Below are 26,302 nucleotides of genomic sequence, written 5' to 3'. Positions count from 1 at the left end.
GTTCACTCCACGCTGGGGGACCATTCACGACTCCAAGAGGGAGATCAACTTTTGTTCCATTAAGAAGAAAAAAATGTGCTTTCCAGAGCTGCAATCGAGATTTTCAGGGACTCAGATCTGTTCCGACGCGAGCGCTGCCCCCCCCCCCCCCTGGCACCACCAAACGGAAGGAAAGCAGCAGCGAGAGACGGAGAGGGAACATGAGTCCAGTCCGGCGGGGGGGGGGGGGGCTAGGAAGCAAAACCAGAACCTGCCCTAGAGACGGAGGGACCGGGCTTAAAAAAATCGGGAAGGGAACCCTCAAAGCGAAACCGTTGCGGCCTGGGCGCGCGCCTCCAACCGCCCAGATCCCGCGCGCAGCGGGGCGCGAGCCGGAAGTTCCTTCCCGCCAGCCGAAGGAGCCCCCCCTCCCGCCTCGCAGAGGAGGCGTGGCCGAGAGGGCTCCGCCCCTTCTCCCCCGTGTCACCCTGACTGCGGGCTGACGGGCCGCTGCTTTGGCGGCTGGAGCTGTCCGGGCTGCGGCTGCTCCTCCGACACAGCCCCTCGCTCCCGGGGAAGAGCCGCCTCCCAGCCCTGCAGGGGGAATCCCTGCCTGCTTCGGGCTTCCCTGGGGGGAGAATGCATTGATCGGAGGCGGCCGCGGGCTGCTCCCCCCGTCCCCCTCCTCGGCCGGGCGCTCGCTCGCGCGGCTCTCAATGATAGAGGATACTATGACTTTGCTGTCTCTCCTGGGTCGCATCATGCGCTACTTCTTGCTCCGACCCGAGACCCTCTTCCTGCTCTGCATCAGCCTGGCCCTCTGGAGCTACTTCTTCCACACGGACGAGGTGAAGACCATCGTGAAGTCGAGCCGCGACGCCGTGAAGATGGTGAAGGGCAAAGTGGCGGAGATCATGCAGAACGAGCGGCTCGGGGGGCTCGACGTGCTGGACGCCGAGTTCTCCAAGACCTGGCAGTTCCGGAGCCACAACGTGGCCGTCTTCTCCATCCAGGGCCGGAGGGACCACATGGAGGACCGCTTCGAGGTCGTCACCGACCTGCTCAACAAAACCCACCCGTCCATCTTCGGCATTTTTGACGGGCACGGAGGAGAGGTAACGTCAGCCTTGCTTTTGCTCTCGTGCAAAGGGCGATAGAGGCTTTTTTTTATTATTATTATTTGACCCGAAAGCAGCCCCTTTTCACTTGATCTGTATAATATTAGAAACATAGAAGATGACGGCAGGAAAGGGCTACAGCCCATCAAGTAATGTAATGTAATGTAATTTATTTCTTATATACCGCTACATCCGTTAGGTTCTAAGCGGTTTGAAGAAAATATACATTAAGATTATAAATGAGAAGTAAGAAGGTACTTAAAAAAATTCTCTTACTGTCCCGAAGGCTCACAATCTAACTAAAGTACCTGGAAATTAATAAAGAAGAGAAAATAAAGATGGTTGAAAAAAGAAAAATTCTATGTGAATTTATAGGATGGAAATTAAACTGACAGTGAAGAACTGTATGAAAAATACACATGGAATGCAGTTAGAGAGGGTAGGTTACAATCTATTAATGGTATTTGTTTAATTGGAAGGTGTTAAGGTGGGTAATCAAGTCTGCCCACTCTGCTTACCCACCCCCTGTCTATGCCCTAATGACCCAATTTCCTTATCTTGACCCTCGTAGGGATCCCACATGGGTATCCCATTTATTCTTCAAGTCTGACAGATGCATTTTCCAAACCTGCTTCTTAGCCTAGTAAAAGGATGCGTTTGGTCAGTGAACCTGCTGGTGTGCTCCGAAAGATTGGGATTCTCTGATTCTGTAGGTTTTCCTATTGTTATTAGGCTCTAGATCGCTTTCGTTGTTTTGTTTTAACTGCATCGATGTCCGGGAACAGCTCCTGGAACTCTCGAGGGTCATTTATGGCTCAGCCCCAATTGATCTGATCGATGGCTTCATTAGAGCTACACATAACAATAGTAGAAAAAACCCCACATACTTTCTTCCAATTTCCCTCCCGTAAAAGTAAGATATTCCTCAATCGTGTCCTAGCATTCCAGGCAGCTTCTCGTGAAAAGGAATTTCATTCATTGCTGCTTTCCGCTGAGTCTTACAAACATTTTAGGAAGAAGTTGAAAACCTATTTTTCCCCCCCTTAAATATTTGACTAATTAATCCATTCTTTCTATGTAATATGTTATCATTAGTAATTTTTTCGTAAACCGCATAGAACTTTGGGTAATGCGGCGCTGCTTTACTAGGGCAGATGTCGTTGCAAAATGGTCTGGGGTTGCAAAAGTTTCAGTTCATCGCTTCGGTGAGATTTGAATAGCCCAATGACAACAAGAGCATATGGCCAGCTAGAGCTATATTGAGCAAAACTGCCCTATCCTGAATCCTTTCAATGAATGGCAGTGATCACTAACCCCAACCCCCCTCCCCCAAACAGGAGCCAAACAGTGGGTCTGATTTAGTGATTAGACCTAATTATATTAGGAATCAACTTACTGAATACCATTCTGATTTTGCTGTCTATGAAGCCAAAAATGTCACATAGCTTCCCGTTCCTTTGTGGTGGGACAATGAGATTTGTATTTATTTATTTATTTTGTGAAGTAACAAAGGGAACTAGTCAACTACTGTAACAGCTAGCTTCAAAGGACCAAAGGCTAGCCTTACTCAAAAACGATTCCCCATACTATGCTTATGGAAGTTTATTCAGTAAGGACCTTGGTGACGGGAAGGGGTAAAACGCGGACCTCACGGATCTTAACCGCGCGTCCTTAAAAATCTGAGGTCCGTGCCACTTTTAGTCTCAGCATACAGACCTCTAGGACAGTGTTTTTCAACCGCTAGTGTGCCGCGAGATGTTGCCTGGTGTGCCGCAGGGCCGCCATCAGGGCAGTACTACCAGTCCTGCATTCAGGGGCCCGGAGCTGACAGGGGGCCCGAGGCAGGGGCGCCAGTAGCTCGCCAAGGCAAAGTGAGTCGATCACCCAGGACTCACTTTGTCTTGGCGATCTAATCTATCGAGCCGATAAGTCTTCTTCTCCCCGACGTCAATTCTGCAGTCGGAGAGGAAGTTCGGGCCAGCCAATCGCTGCCTGGCTGGGCGGAACTTCCTCTCCGATTGCAGAATTGACGTCAGGGAGAGCATGCGTTGGCGTCGGCTTTGGGGCCTGTTATCCATTGGTGGGTCCTGTTCCCCGATGGCAGCGGCAGTGGCAGTGGCTTGGGGAATGGCAGGGAGAAAGAAAGAAAGGGGGCAGGCAGGGAAACAGAAGGAAAGAAGAGAAACAGAAAAAAAGAAAGAAAGGTCAGGGAGAGAGCCACTTGAGCAGGCGGTAGTTTTTAGGCCAGCGCGGGGGTTAGTGCGTGATGAAAAATCGCACGCATTAACCCCGCTAGCGCGGCTTAATAAAAGGAACCCTTAGGGCTCCTTTTAGCAAGCCGTTCTAGTGGGGTTAGCGCATTGGACATTTCATCACGCGCTAACCCTCGCGGCTGGCTAAAAAACTAATACCTGCTCAATGCAGGCGTTAGCGGCTAGCGCGGCAGGCAGTTTAACGCACGGTATTACACGCCTTAAACCCTTACCGCAGTTTGATAAAAGGACCCCTTAGAGTAGGAAAACCAGAAAAAAAAAACATTCTGAAACCAAATTGTGTACTAATATATACCAGGCTCTGCACCCTGTCTCCCCTTCCCTGCCAGGCTGTTCATTTCATTTTTCATATACACACAATACACACAGCAGATATAAATGATAACGCACGGAATACTGTACGTTCAACCGCCTGCCGCGCTAGTTGCTAACACCTCCATTGACGAGGCGTTAGTTTTTTGGCTTGCCACGGGGGTTAGCACGTGATGAAATGTCTGACGCGCTAACCCCTGTAGCGCACCTTGATAAAAGGGGCCCTAAGTTTCGTATTTTTTTATGATAACAGCAATCATCTTGAAATCAACAGTTTCCATGGTAATATGAATAAAAAAGGAAATAAAATTAATAAAAAGGAAATCTAAACATATCTTAACTATTTGTCAGTCCACAATACTTGGAGGAAGAGAGTTGCAAATTAGAGAATGACACAGTGACAAAATTCATCACCGTCCCCCGTCCCCGCGGATAACCACGGGAAATCATCTTCATGCCATTCTTTAAAGAGAGAGGGAAGAATCAGAGTATAATTGGGCACAACCACTGACCCGCAAACTTTGCTTTGAAGAATGCTGGTGTAGAAGGACTGAGGTTGAGAATGACAGTCTCTGGTATCCAGAGCAGATATTGTGATGTCATAATGCCTCATTCCACCAGTGCCTAAGAGCCAATCACATCAGTGATGTCACAATGGCTTCATTATCCTTGGCTCACATAAGAATCAGCGTATGAATGGCCACACCCACTGACCCGCAAGCTTTGCTTTGAAGAATGCTGGTGTAGAAGGACTGAGGTTGAAATAGACACTAGAAAATGACATGGGATGAATTTTGTCACCATGTCATTCTCTATTGCAAATAAATCAGAGAAATTACACTGACATAATTCCATAGAAAACCAGACGGACATCCTGAAGTAAGCCTAAAATATTAACTATGAGCTTATTCTTGTCTATTGGTAGGGGTACTTGCTGTCACCACACCGTTGTCCACAATAAATCTAGATAACTGTGATGTAGTAGTTTTGAACTAAGCCTGAGGTGGGGTTGGAGAAAAATCTTGATGGACTAAGGGGGAGAAGGCTTTCTAGTAGGGATAGAACTTCGTGGGTGACTTTATTTGTCCCAGAGTGGGGCTGGGGAGAGGATTTTGTGGATCACTAGCCCATAGGGATTTGAGACCGTCTAGAAGGCAACATAGAAACATGATTGCAGATAAAGGCCAAATGGCCCATCCAGTCTGCCCAGCCGCAGCATCCCATCATCTCCTCCTCTCCCTGAGAGATCCCACGTGCCTGTCCTGGTGACGTGTCAAAACCGCACAAGACAACGGCGCTCCGACAGTCTCGCACTGACATTTGAGCGCAGGACAAATGCACGCCGCTGCTTCCGCCGTTTTGAGGACCCCCCTCCCCTCACTACACTGAAAACTCCCAAACAGTGAAAAGAACGGGAGTTTTTAGTATACTGGGGTGGGGGGTTCTCCCTCCAAACCCCCCAACGGGAGCAACAGCAGTTCTAAGTGTAGTTGGGGAGGTACCTCCCCCACCACACCTCAGAACGTAAAACAGAAGGCCTCAAAGTGGCAGAATGTTGGCACAGGATTGTCAGCGCCTCGTTGCCCTCCACTCTTTTGACGGTGTACCACCTGCTCCCCGCTTTCTTGAATTCAGACACAGTCTTTGTCTCCACCACCTCGCCCCGGAATGTTGATTCATTCCTGAATCTGGCTCTAGCGCCTTGAACAGATAGTGGCTAGGGATGATGGGTTGGCTGTCTTGAAATGGGAAAGAAATACTAACCCTGTCAAATTATGCTGCTGCATTTTGGATCATTATTGACATTTTAAATGGCCATTCTCGCTGAGCATCATTTGCTGTTCTGGAACACGAGGCATCCTGGCATTGTTTTGCGGTATGCTTGGCTGAAGCCAGAGCTGTGCTTGAGTGATCATGCCATGTTGCTGCAGTTTCTGAGGTATACATCTAGAGCCAATACAGAAAGGATGGATTGGTTTTCTCCCTTTTGAAATACATTATCAGGACAGCTCTTTCTTGCATGTAGCCAGCAGAATCCCGGATTAGAATCACGATTGAGCGGGGGGTTGTTAACTAATGTGTGTTAACAGAATATCCCATCCTTTTTGCCAAATTCTGCGCCTTAAATGCAGAAATGATGTAGGCTTTGTCTTTGTCCGCCAGGAAGCAGAGAGTATACTGCTCAGTTGTTGGCGCTGGGGTCAGATTCAGTGGTCCTGAGGCAATGGCAGAAAGCCACGAAACGATCGTTGACCTATTTTGATTCGAACCTTGAATATCTTATCTGTTATGGATTAAAGCAGTGTATCTCAAACTGTGTGCCTCCTGAGATTTCAGGTGTGCCGCGGTACACTGGGGAGGAGCAGAGGCGCCGGGGCCAGCTGTTTGCCTATAGGACGTGCCTCTCGTAGCGAGAGACACGCCCTTTTTGCAATCGGTGGGCGCCAGCACCTATCATTCTTTCTGGCCCTCTTCCCTTCTGGCACCCCCCCTCCCTCCACTGGCATCTCGAGGCCCTCCTGGAGGGCCTTGACGCACACGCGGACATCGATATGATGATGTCACGCATGCGTGTGATGTCGTCACGTTGATATCCACGCACTTCCAGGTGCCTCAAGCCACGGACACTACCTTTAGTGTGCTGCGGCTCGAGAAAGCTTGCTGGACACGAGATTAAAGTATCGTCAGTATAATTTTTTTTTTTTTTTTTCAAAGACGCATTTAAAGACTATTATTCAGTGTGTTTATGAAAGTTTTAAATGCCGATGATGGGTAGGAAGTAGGGTCTTATGACTCACCCAACACTGAGGCTTTTTCTTTCATTTTGCACTGAAATTACTGGTGTTTAATCAGACTATTCATTAGTGGAGTGATATTTTGCTGTATTAGTGTATATTACTTTCCTCCACACCTCACATTTTTGATTAAGAACATAAGAATTGCCACTGCTAGGTCAGACCATCGTGTCCATCCAGTGGTCCATCGTGCCTAGCAGTCTACTCATGCGGCGGCCCTTAGGTCAAAGACCAGTGCCCAGTTTAAGTCTAGCCTTACCTGCGTACGTTCTGGTTCAGCAGGAACTTGTCTAACTGTGTCTTGAATCCCTGGAGGGTGTTTTCCCCTATAACAGCCTCTGGAAGAGCGTTCCAGATTTCTCCCACTCTCTGGGTGAAGAAGAACTTCCTTACGTTTGTATGGAATCTATTCCCTTTTAAGTTTAGCGAGTGCCCTCTGGTTCTCTTCACCTCGGAGAGGGTGAACAATCTCTCTTTCTCTACTAAGTCAATTCCCTTCAATATCTTGAATGTTTCGATCATATCCTCTCTCATTCTCCTCTTTTCAAGGGAGAAGAGGCCCAGTTTCTCCAATCTCTCACTGTACGGCAACTCCTCCAGTCCCTTAACCATTTTTGTCGCTCTTCTCTGGACCCTTTCATGTACGACGACCAGTGTTGGACGCAGTATTCCAGGTGGGGGCGTACCATGGCCCGGTACAGCGGCATGATAACCTTCTCAGATCTGTTTGTGATCCCCTTCTGAATCATTCCTAGCATTCTGTTTGCCCTTTTCGCCGCCGCACATTGCACAGACAGTTTCATTGACTTGTCCACAAGTACTCCCAAGTCTCTTTCTTGGGGGGTGTCTCCGAGTATAGCACCGGACATCCTGTATTCGTGGATATGATTTTGGTTACCGACATGCATCACCTTGTACTTATCCACGTTGAACCTCATTTGCCATTTCACAGCCCATTCCTTGTCTTTAACGCATATTTTGTTAGTGCATCTTGAGTTAATGAAATGCAGAACATCGAAATGCATCTAAATTACCTAATTTTTATGCAAATTGAATAATGCATCTTGCATTTTAACCTTAAAAGCTGTGTTATTCGTGGAAAGTTAATGTCAGCTTTTAGCTGGCATTATCTTTCCTCTCTGGAAACATCAGACCACTAGTGCGTGGCCTAATGTTCCTAGAAGCCTGTTAAAAAGGCCAGTGCCACTGTGCAGGGTCAATAAGCAGGTCTGCCCCGAAACCCTTCATTCTACTTCCAGGGGTAGTGCCGCAGGATTCTGCTGGCTAGGGTGGAGCCTTTGCTCCCCCCCCTCCCCCAAACAAAATGGCATTCCGCTGCCTGTGTACACTTGTGAAGGCTTGGCTATGGTGTCAGATACTATTGGGTTGGCTCTGGATGGTATAGTCCCAACTGGATTGTGTGGACTTTAGATATAGATAACGCTCTATAAGTGTATTGATACTGAAGAAGACAAATTTTAAATAATACTTGACACAATTTTGGTTATTCTTTTTTTTTTTTTTTTTCAAAATAATGGGGGTCTTTTACTAAGGCGCGTTAGCTGATTTATTGCGTGCTAAATGCTAATGCGCCCATCATAGTCTATGAACGCGTTAGCATTTAGCGCGCTAAATTGGCTAGCGCACCTTAGTAAAAGACCCCCCCAATGCTTTTAAAATTTTCTGGAGACTTCATTTTAATGTAGAACTTTACATATGAAGTGTTTTCCCGTTTTGATGCTCCATATAAGGTATCAATATTCTTACAAGAGTGGAGAGGTTTGTTTGTTTTGGGTTTTTTTGGTTGGTTTGTTTTTTAAGTATGTGGGTCACATTGCCTTACAGACTTTTACAAATGTTAAATATTTCCTAAGCCCTATGTTTGGCAGATCAGATTCTAAACATGTGTACAGAGGCTAGTTTGCATCACCAAAGCAAAACTTTGAATTGAAAGAGCTTTCCTTACAGCAGCAGCTCACAGAGAGATCCTGTTTTACAAAGAAACAGTTTCCTGAAGCCTAAAACTGTTCATTCAGCGGTTATAAATAAACTGGCAATTATTCTGCCATCAATTACTGAGCGCAGTTATCGAGTGGACAGCTCAGTATAATGTCATGTAGATGGCCAATGCCTGAGTCTTCGTGTTATAATTGACAGATGTGGGTTGCAGTGAATGACGGAAGGAAAGCGGGGACTGGAGCTGGGAATGCATAATTACTAGAGTTGATTGTGAATATAAAACTAAACCATTTTTATAGGAAGCACAATTTATTTATTTAGTTTTCGATACCATTCACCCCAGGGAGCTCCGAATGGTTTACATGAATTTTTTCAGGTACTCAAGCATTTTCCCTGAATGTCCTGGTGGGCTCTCAATCTATCTATCTAATGTACCTGGGGCGATGGGAGGATTAAGGGCTCCTTTTACAAAGGTGCATTAGGACCTTAACGCACGGAATAGCGCGCGCGCTAGCCGCTACCACCTCCTCTTGAGCAGGTGGTAGTTTTTCAGGTAGCGTGCGCTAATCTGGTCCATGCGCTAAAAACACTAGCGCACCTTTGTAAAAGGATCAGGGTGCTGAGTCTGTAGCTTTAACCACATCACCACTCTAGAAATCAAAATATAATAAAAGTGAGCCAAGTATAGGACAATTGAGACATTGTGACATCACTGATGAGGTTGGCTCATGGGCATTGGTGGAATGAAGCATTATGATGTCACAGTATCAGCTCTGGTTATCAGAGGCTGAAGCTGTTCACACTATTTATTTATTCAATTTTCTATACTGTTCTCCCAGCTCAGAATGGTTTACATGAATTTATTCAAGTACTCAAGCATTTTCCCTGTCTGTCCTGGTGGGCTCACGGTTTGTCTAAAGTACCCAGGGCAATGGGGGGATTAAGTGACTTGGCCAGGGTCACAAGGAGCAGTGTGCTGAGGCTGTAGCTTTAACCACTGCGCCACACTCTCCCCACATCACATCAGCATCATCCACAGTGGAGCAAGCATCTGGGGGAAAAAGTACATTTTCCGTAAGCTTTTGTATGCAGCTCTGCAAATCGGCTAGGGCTGATCATTTTGAATAACGGTAAAAGAATCACGAATTGAACACGAGCAAGAAAAACAATATTGGTTGCCATACCTTAAGAAGGACGTGGCGTTACTCGAGAGGGTTCAGAGGAGAGCGACGCTTCTGATAAAGGGAATGGAAAACCTTTCATACGCTGAGAGATTGGAGAAACTGGGTCTCTTTTCCCTGGAGAAGAGGAGACTTAAAGGGGATATGATAGAGACTTACAAGATCACGAAGGGCATAGAGAGAGTAGAGAGGGACAGATTCTTCAAACTTTCGAATAATAAAAGAACAGGAGGGCATTCAGAAAAGTTGAAAGGGGACAGATTCAAAACGAATGCTAGGAAGTTCTTCTTTTCCCAACGTGTGGTGGACACCTGGAATGTGCTTCCAGAGAGCGTAATAGGGCAGAGTACGGTACTGGGGTTCAAGAAAGGATTGGACAATTTCCTGCTGGAAAAGGGGATAGAGGGGTATAGATAGAGGATTACTGCACAGGTCCTGGACCTGTTGGGCCGCCGCATGAGCGGACTGCTGGGCACGATGGACCAGCAGAGGATTGCTTATGTTCTTAAGTAACTCCACAGAAACAAGTAAAGACACATAAAATGGTGTCTCAATAGTATTTCAATTGTGGTAGTCGAGAGTACTAAAAAGTCTGTAAGTAAAGTCTCTATTACAAAGTCTTCATTCTTGTGAAACAGGCTTTATTGATATGACTCGATACAGGCCGTATTTCTTCTAAGCAGATCATTCCTTTGTGACAGACTTTACTTACAGACTTTTTAGTACTCTTGACAACCATGATTGAAATACAGTTTGAAATAGTTTGTGATTTGCATTTTATGTGTCTTTAAAAGAATCATGGTCTGTGTATTGGCAATCAGTTCCTTCCCCAGGAGTCCTCAAAGAATTCTATGGCAGTGTTTCCCAACTCTGTCCTGGAGGACCACCAGCCAGTCGGGTTTTCGGGATAACCCTAATAAATATGTAGGAGAGAGATTTGAATATAATGGAGGTGACAGGCATGCAAATCTGCTCCATGTATATTCATTAGAGCTATCCTGCAAACCTGACTGGCTGGTGGTCCTCCAGGACAGGGTTGGGAACCACTGTTCTATGGTACTTTGATTTTTGTTGTACACTATTTTGGTTCCTGCTGTCTGTTCATGCCAATCTGTAGAATGTCACTAAAATACTGAAAATGACGTAGGGCAGACCAGGCAACACCAGTTCTCGAGGGCCAGAATCCAATTGGGTTTTCAGGATTTCCCCAATGAATATGCATGAGATATATTTGCATGCACTGCTTTCAATGCATATTCATTGGGGCAATCCTGAAAAACCGATTGGATTCTGGCCCTCGAGGACCGGAGTTGCCCATGTCTGACGTAGGGTCTTATTTATGAAGTGATACTGGTATGCGTATGTACTCCAGGAAACATCTGTTTTTCAAATGTCGGCTAAGGGGAGATATAATTGAAGTCTACAAAATCCCGAGTAATGTAGAATGGGTACAAGTGGATCGATTTATTTATTTATTTTTTTTACTGCATCAAGATTTACAAAGACTAGGAGACACTCAATGAAGTTAAAGAGTAATACTTTTACAACCAATAGGAGGCAATATTTTTTTCACTCAGAGAATAGTTAAGTTCTGGAACGCGTTGCCAGAGAATGTGGTAAGAGCAATTAATGTAGCTGGTTTTAAAAAGGTTTGGACAAATTCCTGGAGGAAAAGTCTATAGTCTTCCGTTGAGATAGACATGGGATGGTAGCATGGAATGCTGCTACTATTTGGGTTTTTTGCCAGGTATTAGTGATTTGGATTGGCCTCCGCGAAGATGGGATACTGGACTGGATGGACCATTGGTCTGACCCAATAAGACTATTCTTATGTTCTTAATTTAGGGGTGAAGTTATTAATCTGTATTAGGGCTCTAAATTGCTTTATTTGTACCTTAATTCAAGTTAAAGGTCACTAACATAATTAAATGTAATACAACAATAACTAAGGCACCACAGGCTACATAATAATGAGATGCAAAACATGCAAAAACATATAAAGCAATTCATTACTATGTAAAATCTATAATTGCAACTTGTAGTGAAGGCCACAAGTCTCCTTAAAATAAACACAGCCAAAAACTTCCATATATGGGGGAAGGGAATGGTGACTTGCATACTGCCTTTTGTGGCTTTGGCATTCAAAGTAGTACACCTATGGACCGGCAGAAATAAAAGAATTATTCTGTGGACCGGCATCGGTCTGTGGACCAGCAGTTGAAGAACACTGTTTTGGGCCTGATGCACGTGCTGGCCTGATGCACGTGCTGATGCACGTGCTGGCCCAACAAGTCTGCCCACTCGAATAACCCACCCCCTGAAGCACTTCCCCGAAGTGAACCCATATGTTTATCCCATTTATTCTTAAAATCGAGAACGTTGTTGGCTTCTACTACCTGAAGTGGAAGATCATTCCAACGATCAACCACCCTTTCGGTGAAGAAATACTTCCTAATGTCAGCATGAAATCTCCCACCCCTGATTGTTTGCGGATACCCTCTTGTTGCCGTAGGTTCTGTAAGGAAAAAGATGTCTTCTTCCACCTCCATACGGCCAGTAACATATTTGAACGTCTCTATCATGCCTCCCCTCTCTCTGCGTTCCTTGAGAGAGTATAGCTGCAACTTACCTAGACGTTCTTCATATGGGAGATCCTTGAGTCCTGAGACCATCCTAGTGGCCAATCTCTGAACCGACTCTATTCTCAGCACATCCTTTTGATAATGTGGCCTCCAAAATTGAACACAGTATTCCAGATGTGGTCTAACCATGGACCTGTAAAGCGGCATTACCACTTCGGGCTTTCGGCTGACGAGATTTCTCCGGATGCAACCCAGCATTTGTCTAGCCTTGGATGAAGCTTTCTCCAGTTGATTGGCTGCCTTCATATGTTCACTAATGATTAAGAACATAAGAAGTTGCCCCCGCAGAGTCAGACCAGAGGTCCATCTTGCTCAGTGGTCCGCTCCCGCGGCGGCCCATCAGGCCTAGTGCCTGAACAGTGGTCCCTGATTAATTTTGTAACTTACCTCTAATCCCATCCCTATAATCTACCTCTACTCTTATCTGTACCCCTCAATCCCTTTGTCTTCCAAGTACCTATCCAAAGCTTCTTTGAACCCCTGTAGCGTGCTCCTGTTTATCACATCCTCTGGTAGTGCGTTCCATGTATCCACCACCCTCTGTGTGAAAAAGAACTTCCTGGCGTTTGTTCTAAACCTCTCCCCTTTCAATTTCTCTGAGTGCCCCCTTGTACTTATTGATCCCCTTAATTTGAAAAATCTGTCCCTGTCTATTTTTTCTATGCCCTTCATGATCTTGAAGGTTTCTATTATGTCTCCTCTAAGATTACTCCCAGGTCCCGTTCTGTAACAGTTCTAGTTAAGATCTCACTGTTCAGAGTGTAGGTTCTGCAAGGGTTTCCGCTACCAAGGTGCATAACTTTACACTTCTTGGCATTAAAGCTCAGCTGCCAAATAGTAGACCATTGCTCCAGTAAAAGTAGGTCCTGTGTCATAGTGTAGGGTACGGTACCTCCGCCCACTACATTGCATAATTTAGCGTCATCGGCAAATAATGCAATTTTACCCTGAAGTCCCTGAGGCAGATCCTGTACGAAGATTAAGTGCAGAATATTACACTTAGCCAGATAAGACCAATGTCAGTGCCAGGATATGTCTAGCCATTTAAATATTTACCCCTGAGTTTTCAGAGGATGTTATGTTTGAGCTTAAACGAAGGAAGCAGCAATGATTCTGGCATCTTCATTGTGATAGTAGAGTTTGCCTTGCTCGCTTTTCTGCCCTGGGATCTTTGGCGAGCGTTTTGTGCTTCAATAAACATTTATGTAAATGGGGGGTCTTGCTGCCCCAGAACAAATAGCCCAAAGTGTCACAACAACCGTTTTCGGTAAACTGGGCCCTTTGTTTAATTCTCAGTTTTAAATGAAAACGTTGATGAGAGTTAGAGAAATAATGTATTGCTTGTTGCCTACGTCTTAAGGTCAGATACCACGTGCAATTTTGTAGGCCTTGAGCTTCCACTTAATTCCTGTTGCAGAAGACAAAGTAATCTTTATGTTGATGGTGTGTTGCTATGTCCAGGGGTAGGAGTGTAGATTTTGAACATTACAGAGGGCATTTGATAGTGAGGGAGAAAACACTGGCTGTCACTTCAGGATGGCTTGATGGCTGCATTCTTGCATAAATTTCAGATGTGCTATGATGAATGTCACCAAGGATCATAAATTTTATCCATTTTACTGGATACTCATAATAAGCTCATGGTAGGATTTTTGCATAGGTTGAAAGGAAGTTGACATCAAGCCTCCATCAAGGTATACAAGAAAATGTTGAATATTTCTATGTGAATAATTATTGTTGAGCAGATGATTTAAAATGCAAAGCCAGGTAGACCTTGCTTGTGACCCCTAGACCTGTCCCCAGACCCGCCCAGTTCCATCCATCCCCGCCCCGTTATACCGTCCTCAAAACCCTAGTGATGACTGAGCTCTGAGATGTTAGAGACCTTGAATGCATTTTCCATGAGGAAAATAGGTTGGCAAAATCTCTATGCCATTTGACTTTGGCAATCTATTCTATGTGTAAATGACAGAGCCCAGGTCATCATTAGAGTTTAGAGCAGGTTTGTCCTAACCTTTTTCTATCAGGGGCCATATTTTATATGTTGTAACATTCAGAGGGTCAAAACACACATCGCTGTATTTTGCCAAATAGTGGCAAAATATAACAATGTGTCATTCCTTCCCAGAGAATCTTTCTCTGTGTCTCATCTACCCGCAGCTTTCATCCAGTCTACTTGTTCTCATTACCCCCCCCTCCCCCGAGCCAGTATCTTTCCCTTCACCTGGCTTCAGTTGCAAAACAAACAATGGGCTTCCATTTGCCCCACCACAACTTGGCTTCATAATGCTGGAAGTTCAGGTTGGTCTAACGGTTTCAAATCTTACGAGACTTGAAATCATGAGACCAATCCAAATGTCCAGGACTGCTTGACTGAAACTTACAAAGATCTGAGTCATAGCGAGGAAAAGGAAGTCTTGCTAAAAGCACCACATGAATTACCAAGCTTCCAAGACCAGATAAATGCACACGGAGGGCCGGGTTCTGGCCCCAGGGCCAAAGTTTGGATAAGCCTGGCTTAGAGTGATTTATTGCACTTTTACCACTAGATCAGAATTTACAAGTGAATATGATTCTGGAAATCTACATGTTAAACTTTTATTTGGTACTTAATGTATCTGAAAGATTTTTTTTTTTTAATGAATTGAGAAACTCATCTTCCCAATTAGAGAATGATATGGGCACCGTTTACCATGGTAAACCGTGGTCACCGCAGTAAATCCGGAGGAATAGAGACTTTTGCAACTGGTTTACCGCAAGAATGGGGCAAGACCTTTCACCGCCCCGCGGGAATGGGGACAAGACCTTTCACCTTCCCATGGGAGCGGTGAAAAGTCTTGTTCCTTTGGTAAAAAAAAATTGTGCCCGTGTCAGACTCGGCATCTCCTCCCCAGCTCCTTATTTTTTATTTTTATTTTATTTATTCAATTTTCTATACTGTTCTGCCAGGGGAGCTCAGAACGGTTTACATGCTCTTGCACCTATTTTACCTTCAAGAACCAGCCATGCCATGATGAAGACAGAAGGAACCCAAAGCCCAAGACCAATGTGATTTGAAGAATAAAATTACCAGACAACAAAAGGTAGAAAAAAATAAAATTTTATATTTTGTGATTAGAATATTCCAGATTTGAAATATGTATCCTGCTAGAGCTGATATAACTGGGGATGCAAAGCCCAGGCTGTGCTTCTTTAGCTTCCAGCTGGCTTAGGGCTCTCTCTCTGACCAGGGGACATTTGCCCTAGTTGCTTTCCCCTAACACTATTCCTACCATGTATGACTGAAGTATTCTGTTAGCTTGATTTTTCTGTAGTAATTTGGTTCAGTTCAATAGTGGAGGGGATATTTGTGAAAGGGAGGGGAGACAGGGGTTTTGTTGATCCTTGCTCTGTATTATTTGTGTTTATAAAATGAGAAGGGATCTCAAAGTTCCTCCTTGAGGGCCGCAATCCAGTTGGGGTTTCAGGATTTCTATATCGTCCCTAAGGTTCATAAGAACATCAGCCCTCCCCCAGGTAGGCCTATAGTGTCCCTAAGGGGCACGGTTCTGGAGCCTCTATCCAAATTTATCAACTGGTTTCTCAAACCCCAAGTGGTTTGCGCAAGATCTTATCTTAAAGATACCACCCACTTTCTAACTTGCATTACTCACATTACAGACATTCAAGATACTCATATACTGGTTACCATGGACCTTGAATCCCTTTATTCCAATATACCTCAGACAGCTGCTTTAGAACTCATTTCCAGAATATTCATGCAGGATGTTCATCATGATAGGATTAGAGCAGATTTTCTCATTCAACTGGCTCAACTAGTATTGAATCACAATTATTTTCAGTTTGATCAACAATTTTTTCTACAGACACATGGCGTCGCCATGGGCACCGCAGCAGCTCCAAGCATTGCCAATTTATATGTTTCCCGGTTTGAGGAACGTTACTTGTATTCTTCAGCCTGATACTCATATATTAAAGTTTGGCGCAGATTCATCGACGACGTTTTCTGTATCTGGATGGGTCCTCCCGAATTGTTACCTTATTTTTTGGATTGGCTCAATTCGTTGGACCCTAATTTGAGATTCACTATGGAGTAGAGAATGACACGGTGGCGGTTTACCCGCGGCCACCGCATTTTAGCCGCGGGTCACCCGCCGAAAACGGGGAAGAAAACTAGCAGTCGCTGCGGCGACGGGGACAAGGCCATTCACCGCCCGCGGGGCGGTGAATGGTCTTGTCTCCGCAGTGAGGTATCAAGGATCGCGCGGTCCCCGCAGCCACCGCCCGCCCGCCCGTAGCATTTAGCCAGCTCCCTCCCTCCACCTCACCTTAAATTTTGAGTTTTCCGGCTTCCTTTTTTCCGAGCCGCACGTGTTCAAAAATCCGTGCACGCGCGGCTGCGTGAGTCAATCAATCTTCTCCTCTGACGCAACCGGAAACAGGAAGTTGCAGGAGAGGAGAAGTTTGATTGACTCGCGCAGCCGCGCGTGCACGGATTTTTGAACACGTGCGGCTCGGAAAAAAGGAAGCCGGAAAACTCGAAATTTAAGGTGAGGTGGAGGGAGGGAGCTGGCTAAATGCACGGCTTTTTGAACGCGTGCGGCTAGGGAAAAAGGAAGCCAGCAAACTCGGAACGAATATAAGGTGAGGTGGAGGGAGGGTGGGGGCTGCTGGACCATTCTTCATTACTTTGCCATACTAATTCCATTCTATGTTAGGTGCCACGGACTCAGATTCGAGTCCTAGTGATGATGAGTTAAAGATCCCAAAAGAAGCCAACTTCTAAATCCAGTGGTTAGAGCTACACTACACTCCTTGTGACCCTGGGCAAGTCACTTAATCCCTATTGCTTCTGACACAATGGGCAGTTCCAAAGACCAAGACTGGCCAGTGTCAAAGACAGGATGCTGAGCTTGATAGACCCTTAGTCTCCACTGTTTTTAGTGATCAACAAAGTTCTATGTTTCTATAATCACCCTAATTCTGTTATCATTGGACTAGATATTCAAAATGATTTAAATGGCCAGGACAGGCTCCTGGCTGTTCAAATCATCTGTCCAGGGCTAACCAGGCATTTTCAATCTTCATGTTCAGCCCAAATGGTGTCACACAATTCAGCAAAAATACCCAATGTTGTTCCTCATAATTTAAATATTGCTCATAGAAGGAACAACATTGGGTATTTTTGCAAATGGAAGTTGGAGGGTTAATTCCCTTGAAACAGCCAATTGAGTGAAACATGAATTCATGCTGGGACACAAGATAGGTTGAATTTGTTTTGAATTTAAAAAGAAAAATGATCAATGAAGAATACTATAATGGCAAGAAAATATAATGATAAAACAGCAACTAATTTTGCCTATTTTTATATATTAAAAAAGTACTACATAAGGTGAATGTCCATATTGCTGTCTGTTGTTCTGCTGAGCACTGGCATTGAAACAGCAAAATGCATTTATTGCATACTTGTCCTCTGTCGGAAACATTATGGTGGTATATTAGTTGTGTTAATAAAAATTTATAAACAAAGCCCTGCCAGCTGAACATCTCTTTCTCTAGTTCAGCAGCAGGAACTTTGATTTATAAGAATGGAATACGCTAAATATTAGAGTACTAAGGCTTATATGGATGCTGCGGGGACGGTGATGGGACGGTGAATGGGATGGCAGTGGCGGTGACGGGGCGGTGAAAGGAATGGCAGTGACGGTGACGGGGCGGTGAATGGAATGGCGGTGACGGGGCGGTGACGGGGACAGATTTTTTCCCCGTGTCATTCTCTACTATGGAGTTCAACTTTAATCAAATATCTTTTTTGGACGTGTGGGTCTCTAAGTTAGATCATACTTTAACCACCACAGTATACAGAAAACCAGTTGAGGTTAACAACTACTTAAGCTATACTAGTTGTCATCCTACTAAACTCAAACAATCTCTACCTACAAGCCAGTTTCTCCGCATCCGCAGGCTATGTACTGACATCAATGAGTTCCGCATTCAAGCTCGGAAACTATATGTCAGGTTCAAAAAGAGGGGGTATCCCCACCGTGTTCTTCATAACGCTTATAATAGAGCCCTGTATGCTAACAGGGAGCTGTTATTATCTACAGTCCCCACTCAAGAAGAAGCGGGTACTACTTGCATTCTAGCTTTTTCAGACCATGCTGCCTCTGTTGCTCAGAGCATCAGGAAACACTGGCATATCCTACAGTTGCACTCGATTTTTCAAGATTTTCCCCGTATAGCGTATTCACGTGCAAAAAATCTAGCAGACTATCTGGTCCATTCAAAATACACCATGACCAGGGGGACTATCAACCGTGAGGGACAAAATTCCAAATGTAGTGATACTTGCGATATTTGCAAGACCACTATTGAAGGTAACCGGTGGCAACACCCTAGAACCAATAAACTCTATACCCTCAAATCAGTTACCAGCTGCAAATCTATGTGGGTAGTTTACGTTATTATATGCCCCTGCAGCATGATATATGTGGGCCGGACTCAAAGAACTGTTAGAACTCGTTTAATAGAACATCGGTCACGGATCAACACTCAATCCACGAGTTCCCCCATGGTCCCTCATTGTATCCAATATGGGCATGTTTTTCGAGACCTACATTGGTTCATCATTGAACAACTATTTGACGACCATCAGGGGGATAAAGTGTCGTGGTTGCAACGAAAAGAACAATATTGGATATTTGAACTCCAAGCTTTGACTCCCAGCGGACATAATGATTACATCGAATGGCAATATACTTATTAGCTGCTGTCAGTCTGGGGACTGTCTGGTTGTTCCTTCCATTTGTACCTTGTTGGTATTTTTCTCCTCAGTTCACATTTTTTTTCCAGTTTATTTTCTATTTTTTGATAGACGTTCCCTCAAGGAACCTGTGAGTCAGCTGACTCTTTCAACCAATGATACTTGTGTCTGCAGTTTAAATCGGAAGCGTCCATTTCGGTTAAGCGCCATTTTCTACCTTGCTTTCCAAGCTGTGTCGGAGGAATCGAGAGTCTCAGCGCAGTCCAGTTGTTCCTGAGGAAGGGGGTGTGCACCCCCGAAACAGAGTCCCGTTGGACGAAGTTATCATCTGCTGGCTGTTCGTCACACGGAGAAGCTAAGTACTTCCAGTTTGTGACTGGCTTGGTTAGATTTGGACACTTACCTTCCTTTTTTGGCCCCCCAGACAAGGGGCAGAGACAAACGTAAACCAGTTATAAGAGTGTGTTTTTTTGATTCATTTATTTACATTTTTTCACACTTTGCGCTTTTGGGGTGCACTTGATTTTTCACACGCACGGAAGAACCCGGGGATGTTTCACAGTTGACACTCTTCTGGGTGTAAGCCAGTGACAGCCTTTCCTCTGGGAATTCCCAGTAGGTGGCTGTGTGACTGAGGGTTCTTCTGTTCCTACAAAATTTGTTGTTATAATTGGTCAATCTTTGGCGCAGTTCTGGTTACCTTTGTCTCTCCCCCTTATCCTTTTTCCTTTCTTGGGGTTTGGGAGGTTTTTTCTTGTTTTGTGATTTTTACCTCCCTATCTTTTGGGTTCTATTTTTGTTCTTAAGTTTCATTAAAGCATCAACAATCATTAAGTTAAAGCCTGAGCACAAAGAGGAAAGACAGAGCCTTAAAAATATTGTGTGGTAATGTGGAATACCAGTATAAGCACTGATAATACCAGTTGATTCTGATACTGAAACATTGCCTCTCACATCATCTCCGACCTTGTCTGCTTCACAGCTGTGTGAGCAGCTGACATCTCCAGCCAGACAATCAAAGTACGTGCTTTAACTGCTAAACCATGATTGCAATTATCCATAGCGTGGCCTGCCTGCAAGTCTCGTATGTTCCCCTGGAGAAATGATCGTTTATTTGCCTTTCCTTTCAATAGTAAAATTTCGGTTCTCCCTTTCTTGTGCAAATTTTCCACCCATCAGAAATGCTGGCAGGTCTAAAACAAGATGAAGAAAACTCCCTGCAGCAGCAACAAACTTCAATGTTATCAGTGATGACTTTATAAGAGAAGACTAGCAAACCAAATTTCAGCCAATAAGCTTCTAAAAGTAATACCACTCTGTACTTTTTGTCTCTGTGCTAGAAATGAAACTGCTCGGGGGGTAGTGAGTGTTTCTTCATGATAACAGCGTGGACCACTATGCGGCCCCTTTGATCTACCACAATTCAGAGCTTTTTAGGATTTCCAATTAAATGAGGTAGCAAAGGCAGTTTCTTGTTATTGGGCCATCACAGAACTAGATTTATCAGGAAAGGATATCTTTATTTCACTACGGCCCTTACTTTAGAAGTAGAACAGGGGTGTCAAAGTCCCTCCTCGAGGGTCGCAATCCAGTTGGGTTTTCAGGATTTCCCCAATGAATATGCACGAGATCTATTTGCATGCACTGCTTTCATTGTATGCTGATAGATCTCATGCAGGAAATCCTGAAAACCTGACTGGATTGTGGCCCTCGAGGAGGAACTTTGACACCCCTGAAGTGGAACAAATAGCAGCCCAAACGAGTATGTGGAGCAGAAAGAAATTGGATGTAACATGTGCCTGATGTGGCCACGTTTCGCCCGAGGGCTGCGTCAGAGGCAAAACTGGAGAGGAAGAACAGGCATCAAGCTTCTCTCAAACAGCTTACCAAACAATCCAAAGTATTTAAACACAAAGAATACACTTCTCATTGACCAACAATTCAGCAGCGCTAGTCCTGCTGCAATGCACCGTCAACCACTTTCTGTAGTACTGCTGCTGATTTTTTGTCACCAGTACTTGGGACTTGGGTTGGCCACTTTTGGAAACAGGATACTGGGCTTGATGGACCTTCGGTCTGGCCCAGTATGAAAACTCTTATGTTCTTATGTGAGCCAAGTATAGGATAATCAAGCCATTTTGACATCACTGATGGTTGGCTCTTAGGCATTGGTGGAATGAGGCATTGTGACATCACAATCTCAGCTCTGGAATGTTGCTAATCTTTGGGTTTCTGCCAGGCACTTGGGACCTCGGTCCTTCTACACCAGCATTCTTCAATGCAAGGCTTGAGGGTCAGTGGCTGGGCCCATTCAGACTCTGATTCTTATGTGAGCCAAGTACAGGATAATGAAGCCATTGTGACATCACTGATGTGATTGGCTCTTAGGCATTGGTGGAATGAGGCATTATGACATCACAATATCTGCTCTGGAATGTTGCTACTCTTTGGGTTTCTGCCAGGTACTTGGGACCTGGGTTGGCCACTGTTGGTAAACAGGATGCCGGGCTTGAAGGACCTTCGGTCTGTCCCAGTATGACAATTCTTATGTTCTTATTTTGTTGAAAAGGCAAGTGCAAAGGCTGAGAGCAACCCCCTTTTCTTTCTCTCCATGTGTATCCTCTTCCAGTCTTCCCCCTCCAAATATGGCAGACCCTTCTGATCTCCTCCAGATGAGGATTCCCACCCTTGATTCCACTATGCCTCTTTTGTGGGGGGGTCTCTGGCACCTAGTGGGGAGCACAAGTTAACCCCTGTTATTACATTGAAGTCTCAAGTTCAAAATGGTACTCACTACGCCTAGCAGTAGTCTCATGGTACTACCACTAAGAGGGCAAGCTGCCATATCAATGGCTATGAAAATTCTTCATTGTATATGTATCACAGGGAATAGCTTTTGTTTCCAAATTGGATAATACTAAATTGTTTTCAGCATGCAAAATAAGCTGTGTGTGGGATAGGGATTGATAGATTACATTTGAAAAAGGTGCATTTTTATGGGACTTGGTTTTGAATACATCAAGAAAAATGAACTTTACATGTTAGGTTTATATACGGCCACTAATCAAACTCTTAGACCTGGATATGTGTGTTTATAGAACTCCTTGCGTCCTCAAATAAACAAGGTTTCAGAGCCCTATGGACATACGTAGAGTTTGCAGTTACAATAAGCTTCCAGTCATAGTGTTAATCTTGAACTAGGAGATATGGTTGTAATGTAAGCAATGAAAATAAAAGGAATTGGCTAAATCACCTAATCCCTGGAGAAAAGAGGTCTAGAAAGATAGGACAAATCTTTAAATTTGTAAATTTAAACAATGGACATCAGTATGAGCCCTTCATGCGTAAGCGGACCTGGATCTTTGGCTCAGGCAACATCTCAAAAGGTGACTAGCACCAGACAACAGTCTAATTGAGAATTGCCTCATACATCATATAGTCCATAAGTTGTTTAACAGTGAAAACTATGATATGCCTCCTCCCAAATCTGAAAAGACCTCTTCTCACCAGGGAAAAGGGGAATATATTGTGGGCAACATATACATACAATGCCTAAATACACACCTTGTGAACACGCTAATTAATGTAATTGACAGGATTTAAAGTCTGAAGCCGCCATGTCTGATTTTTTAGGTCCCTTTGTTTTTGATTGTTATAAGCGAGGGATCCGCAGGATTTTTTCCTTCCGACATTCTAACAGTTTATGTTGGTTTATGTCGGTTGTTTATATATTTACATTCATTCTAATCCGTCTCTGCTCCTGACGAAGTAGTGAAACGGGGCTCTGTCGAGTGGTGATGAGTGGTGATATACTGTTGATATCTCATGAATGATTTTTTCAATGTTTGACTGGGATTTTTGAATTTGTGTGGTGTATGTGTGAATGTTTATATTGGGTATTTATCTTGGGTATTGTTGAGTTAGGTACGTATGAGTGTGTATGTCTGGTGCCTTTTATTGGCAACCAGTGAGAAATTGTATTCACATTTTAAATGTTTAAATGTTAGGACTTGCATTTGCACTTTATATTTATATTCATACTTAGATTTTAGTGCTTAGAGCATTCTCATACACAGAAGTATATCAGTGATGCCATGGTTTGCATTCGCACTTTACTTTTCACTGTTCATGCATTCTTTGGCACTTTTTATGTATTGTTGTGATACGATTTAAGTAGGTATTTTTTACTATGGTGCTTGAGGCACTAGCACTTTATGTTCCGTTTTGGGGACATGTTGCATTTGCACTTTAGGTTGGATTCCAGCCACACAATTTGTGTATTTCCATGCGTACTTTACACACAGATTTTGGTATACCACACATATCCTGTCAATTACATTAATTAGCGTGTTCACAAGGTGTGTATTTAGGCATTGTATGTATATGTTGCCCACAATATATTCCCCTTTTCCCTGGTGAGAAGAGGTCTTTTCAGATTTGGGAGGAGGCATATCATAGTTTTCACTGTTAAACAACTTATGGACTATATGATGTATGAGGCAATTCTCAATTAGACTGTTGTCTGGTGCTAGTCACCTTTTGAGATGTTGCCTGAGCCAAAGATCCAGGTCCGCTTACGCATGAAGGGCTCATACTGATGTCCATTGTTTAAATTTACAAATTTAAAGATTTGTCCTATCTTTCTAGACCTCTTTTCTCCAGGGATTAGGTGATTTAGCCAATTCCTTTTATTTTCATTTTTTGGATTTTATTGGCTTTGATCCAATTAAGGGTTTTCTACTATTGCTGTAATGTAAGCAGACACATTCTGAGAATAATATAAAGTAGACACAGCCTGCTGTGATATAAGTTTTCAATGCATTCTCTCACATCAGGTTTCCATAGTAACATAGTAGATGACGGCAGATAAAGACCCGAATGGTCCATCCAGTCTGCCCAACCTGATTCAATTTAAATTTTTTTTTTTTTTTTTTTTTCTTCTTAGCTATTTCTGGGCAAGAATCCAAAGCTTTACCCGGTACTGTGCTTGGGTTCCAACTGCCGAAATCTCTGTTAAGACTTACTCCAGCCCATCTACACCCTCCCAGCCATTGAAGCCCTCCCCTGCCCATCCTCCACCAAACGGCCATACACAGACACAGACCGTGCAAGTCTGCCCAGTAACTGGCCTAGTTCAATATTTAATATTATTTTTGTGAAAGAATTAGGGCTGTACCAAATATTTATATTCAATTTGGTTCAGCTTCAAATAGTGTCCCAAAATACATTATTTATATTCTGCTGAATACTGATTTAAATTCAAATACAAATAATCCAGAGCTCTACCAGGCTAGATCCTACTGAAATAAAACCTTGATCTCTGATTTTCACGTTGCTTCTTTTATTATTTGTTATATTATAGCCCAAAGCCCATATTAGGCCAAATAATATTTTTTCATTATTCGGATCCGGCCAAATAGTAAGATATGCTATTTGGTTTACCTCTAGAAAGAATGCCAATATCTCTCACAAAAAAAGCATTGCACTGTTTGTAGTTTTGAAAATTAATAAAGATTTAACCCCCCCCCCAAAAAAAAACCCAACAAACATCAAATGTAAACAAAAAAGGAGCCAGAAATAAATATAATTGAGTGACTTGTTGTATAAGGACCCACAACCAAGAAAAGAAAAAAAAAATAGCAAGATGGCACATTATACGAGAAAGCTATAATTTAAAGAAGAGAAAAGGGACAGGAATCAGTGGCATATTTTGTGCATCTAATATAATAAAATGGTAGGACGCGCATGCGCACTAAAAAAAACATGTTCCCTGGTCCGTCGCGAAAATACGAGTGCGCATGCGCGCCTACTACGTCACCACAGCCTGCTCTCCGTCTCCACCTCGCGCCGCTACAGGCCCCACACTCGCAACTCACACATCCGCTGCAGCCTAGCAACTCCGACCACAACCTTCCACCCTCAACCGCCTAGGAGCTGCGGCGGGGGCTTTCAGAACAGAATATGATTACCATGTTTCTTTAGGCAGCCCCGGTTGTTTACTTGGATTCAATGTCAGCATTAGGGTTCGCCGGACGCCAGCCGTGAGAGCTGGGTGAGGAAGGCCGCCGCAGCCTCGCCGCTAGGTAGGGGGACAACAATCGCGCTTATGCTCAAGCCGCCGCCACGACTCCTCTCTCGAACCGCACCAGGATCGAGAGAGGAGCTGCGGCGGGGGCTTGAGCATAAGCGCCATTGTTGTCCCCCTACCTAGCCGCGAGGCTGCAGCGGCCTTCCTCACCCGGCTCACATTTAATCCAAGTAAACAACCGGGCCTGCCTAAAGAAACCGGTGCTTGGCCCGCCAAACAATTCCTGCCGTTGCCGAAATTTGCCCCACCGTTCCTTCCCTTCTTCCATCAGGTCAGTTCAGCTCCGTCTATGTTAAAAGCAGCTGCTTTGAAATTGGAGCCCTGCCGCCACCTTAACACGTTCCCTCTGCCGCGGTCCCATATGTCAGAGAAGGGGCGGGACCAAGGCAGAGGGGAACGTGCTACGGCAGTGGCAGGCTTCCGATTTCGACGCGGCTCCTTTTAACATTGGTGGATTCACTGCACCTGATGGAGGGAGGGAAGGAAAGGTGGTTGGGCGCTGTTGAGCCCCTCTTTGCCCTCAGACTCTCTCCTAACTGCTCCCTCCTGTCTCAGACCACTGGGGGGAGGTTCCTGTCTTCAGCTGCAGGGATGGAGGGAGGGAAGAAGAAAGAAGGGGCCCTGGCAAGCGAGTTATCAAAAGCCAACCATAGCCTGGGACCCCTACATGATATGAATAATGACCAGACAACAAAAGGTAAGAAAAATAATTTTATTTTCTGTTTTGTGATTACAATATGTCAGATTTGAAATGTGTTTTGAGGGAGGCTGCCGCCGCTGCTTTGGACAGAGGGGTACCATTTTCGTGGGAGCCGGCCTTCGGAGAGGCTTGGGACGCAGGGACGGATGCGGGAGGAGCTGCCACTGCGAAGGGCTTTGGTCGGGGAGCCAACCAGACCGCGAGTGTGGGGACGTTGTAAGCACGGATTGGTCAAGGAGCCGCTGCTTCCGAGGCTTTGAAATTGCTCTCCCACCGTCACTCCCTCCCGCCCCGGCTCTGCCTCTGCCCCTGCCCAGGTTCAAAAGCAGGAGAGGCGGTCATCTAGCACCCGTTAATCTAACGGGCTTAAACACTAGTTAAGAAATAAAATAGTATGGTAGGTGTGTTAGTCTACTTTTAAAAGGTAATATATAGAAACAAAACATTAAAAAAAGAAAATAAGATGCTGTTTTTGTGATTGGAAATACTCGT

General features: G+C 44.5%; 1 protein-coding gene across 1 annotated transcript in view; it reads left to right on the top strand.

The window, feature by feature from the left end:
• The first annotated feature begins 287 nt into the window (after positions 1-287).
• PPM1L (protein phosphatase, Mg2+/Mn2+ dependent 1L) overlaps positions 288-26,302 on the top strand; it is a 224,409-nt gene continuing 198,394 nt past the window's right edge. The window contains exon 1 of the mRNA XM_033958278.1: positions 288-1,094. Coding sequence (XP_033814169.1) covers positions 696-1,094 — 399 coding nt within the window. The 5' untranslated portion in view covers positions 288-695. The remainder of the gene's footprint in view (positions 1,095-26,302) is intronic.

Source organism: Geotrypetes seraphini, chromosome 9 (assembly GCF_902459505.1).
Source record: "Geotrypetes seraphini chromosome 9, aGeoSer1.1, whole genome shotgun sequence".
Taxonomy (NCBI): Eukaryota; Metazoa; Chordata; class Amphibia; order Gymnophiona; family Dermophiidae; genus Geotrypetes; species Geotrypetes seraphini.
Note: the sequence above shows the minus strand (reverse complement) of the source record. Positions and strands in the feature narration are given on the sequence as shown.